This window comes from Saccopteryx bilineata, unplaced genomic scaffold, assembly GCF_036850765.1.
Source record: "Saccopteryx bilineata isolate mSacBil1 unplaced genomic scaffold, mSacBil1_pri_phased_curated manual_scaffold_313, whole genome shotgun sequence".
Classification (NCBI taxonomy): domain Eukaryota; kingdom Metazoa; phylum Chordata; class Mammalia; order Chiroptera; family Emballonuridae; genus Saccopteryx; species Saccopteryx bilineata.
The window spans coordinates 20,001-22,461 of NW_027095655.1; the positions used below are offsets into that span (position 1 = coordinate 20,001).

The window sequence follows — 2,461 nt, forward strand, 5'->3', positions numbered from 1 at the left end:
TCGCTCCGCACCTCCCCGCCGGCTTCTCGGTCTCCCTTCTCTCTCGCCTTCGCTCTCTCTCGCGGGCCCGCGCGCCTGGCTCGCGCGCTCCTCTCTCCGTGCCGCGGCTTAGGGCCGCCGGAAAAAATAAAATAAGAAAAACCGGGGCGGGCGCACCCCCCGCTGCGCCCGCACGCCGGCGCGCCGGACCTTCTCGCAAACCCGGGCCTCCCTTCGCCGGCGACCACGGCGGCCGGGGCGGGCCCGACGAGCACGGGCCGCCCGGGCGTAGTGGCCTTTTCCGCCCTCGTTTCTGTGCCGAACCAACCGGAGGAAGGGCGAGGCGCCGCCGCCTCGCCCGCAACACGCCCGGGAAGGGAGGCTCTCTGTCGGGTTTTTCCGGTCCGCGCTGGGGGCGCGGGGCCCGGCCACCGCTCCGGCCGGGCCGCCGCTCCAGAGTCGTCGGGGCCCCGCTCGCGCGGGGCCCTCCCCGGCTTAGGGCCGAGGAAGGGGGAACGACAACGAGGCGCGACGGCGGCGACGGGGCTGCCGCCAACCCCGCCCTACCGCGCCGCGCCGTCGGGCGACTCCCGTCACCGAGCCCCTGGGGCGACCGGCCGAGGCCGAGGCGAGGCAACGACGACCCCGCCGAGCTTCCTCCGCGGCACTTCCGACACATGTGGGACGCACGTCGGGAGCGGGGAAGAGCGGGGCGCCGCCACCCACACCTCAGCCAGCCGGGCCCGTCCTGGAGGGCTCTCGGGGAAAGGGCGGCCGGGGGACGCACGCAAAGCCTCACCGGGCTCCCCCCACGGGCAACCGAGTCGCCCCGGCCCGCCTGCGCCCGAGCCCGCGGCCGCCGGCCACCGCACGGGACCGACGGCCGCAAAAACGGCGGGCCCGACGAGCGGGCCCGCCCCCGGCTTAAGGCCGGGCGGCAGAAGGACGAGGCGCCGCCGCCTCGCCGCCGACAACCGGTCTCGCCCCCTTTTTCCGTGCTCTCCCCTCCGGCCCTTTTCTCGCGCTCTGCGGGGCCGCGGCCTCTTCCCGCGAAGGCAGCCGCGGCCGGGCCCGGAGCGGGACGGGGTCGCTTCGCTTTCCGCCCTTTTCTCTCTGGCTCGCAAAACCTGGGCTCGTGCAGGTAAATCGGGACCGAGCCACGCGACTCGTCCCGGGGGGCTCCTGGCGCTGCGGCTGGCTTGCCGGCGGACCGCGGGCGCGGTCGCGCCGCTCTGGGCTTTCGATACGTTCGAGCGCTCTGGGTCCCCCAGGAGACGGCCCTGCACCACCGCTCCCATATACGGAAAGGCGAGTCCGAGGCGCCGCGCGCCTCCAAGAGAACCGCCGCTACTTGACCGGGTCGGCGCGGGGGCGCTCGCCGCCTCTTACGATGACATAGCGGGAGGCAGCGAAAAACAGCGACCCCTTGGTGTACTTCCGGACCGGCGCGGACAACAGGTCTACCCGGCTCTCCGGGCGAAATTCGCCTAAGTCCCGCCGGAGCCGGGTAGACCTGCTCTCCCGGAGACCGGGCGGCGCTAGCGAGCCAAGCCGACGCGCCCGGGCAAAGGCCGGCGGCCGCGCCCGGGGCCCGGAGCCCGGAGCCGGGGTAGACCTGGTGTCCCGCCGGAGCCGGGTAGACCTGCTCTCCCGGGGACCGGGCGCCGCTAGCGAGCCAAGCCGACGTGCCCGGGCAAAGGCCGGCGGCCGCGCCCGGGGCCCGGAGCCCGGAGCCGGGTAGACCTGGTGTCCGGCCGGAGCCGGGTAGACCTGGTGTCCGGCCGGAGCCGGGTAGACCTGGTGTCCGGCCGGAGCCGGGTAGACCTGGTGTCCGCCCGGAGCCGGGTAGACCTGGTGTCCGGCCGGAGCCGGGTAGACCTGGTGTCCGGCCGGAGCCGGGTAGACCTGGTGTCCCGCCGGAGCCGGGTAGACCTGCTCTCCCGGAGACCGGGCGCCGCTAGCGAGCCAAGCCGACGTGCCCGGGCAAAGGCCGGCGGCCGCGCCCGGGGCCCGGAGCCCGGAGCCGGGTAGACCTGGTGTCCGGCCGGAGCCGGGTAGACCTGGTGTCCGCCCGGAGCCGGGTAGACCTGGTGTCCGGCCGGAGCCGGGTAGACCTGGTGTCCGCCGGAGCCGGGTAGACCTGGTGTCCGGCCGGAGCCGGGTAGACCTGGTGTCCCGCCGGAGCCGGGTAGACCTGCTCTCCCGGAGACCGGGCGCCGCTAGCGAGCCAAGCCGACGTGCCCGGGCAAAGGCCGGCGGCCGCGCCCGGGCCCGGAGCCCGGAGCCGGGTAGACCTGGTGTCCGGCCGGAGCCGGGTAGACCTGGTGTCCGCCCGGAGCCGGGTAGACCTGGTGTCCGGCCGGAGCCGGGTAGACCTGGTGTCCGGCCGGAGCCGGGTAGACCTGGTGTCCGCCCGGAGCCGGGTAGACCTGGTGTCCGGCCGGAGCCGGGTAGACCTGGTGTCCCGCCGGAGCCGGGTAGA

The 2,461-nt window shown here is 75.3% G+C and overlaps 1 protein-coding gene across 1 annotated transcript in view; it reads left to right on the plus strand.

Annotated features, from left to right (window-relative positions):
• Nucleotides 1–2,429, plus strand: part of LOC136318435 (collagen alpha-1(II) chain-like) — a gene marked incomplete at its 3' end in the record, with an annotated part of 9,398 nt that extends 6,969 nt beyond the window's left edge. Inside the window, exons 8-13 of the mRNA XM_066250737.1 lie at nt 1–1,065; nt 1,121–1,287; nt 1,379–1,588; nt 1,651–1,878; nt 1,941–2,113; nt 2,231–2,429. The exon at nt 1–1,065 is cut by the window's left edge and continues 553 nt beyond it. Coding sequence (XP_066106834.1) covers nt 1–1,065; nt 1,121–1,287; nt 1,379–1,588; nt 1,651–1,878; nt 1,941–2,113; nt 2,231–2,429 — 2,042 coding nt within the window. The remainder of the gene's footprint in view (nt 1,066–1,120; nt 1,288–1,378; nt 1,589–1,650; nt 1,879–1,940; nt 2,114–2,230) is intronic.
• Between the last annotated feature and the right edge of the window lie 32 nt (nt 2,430–2,461).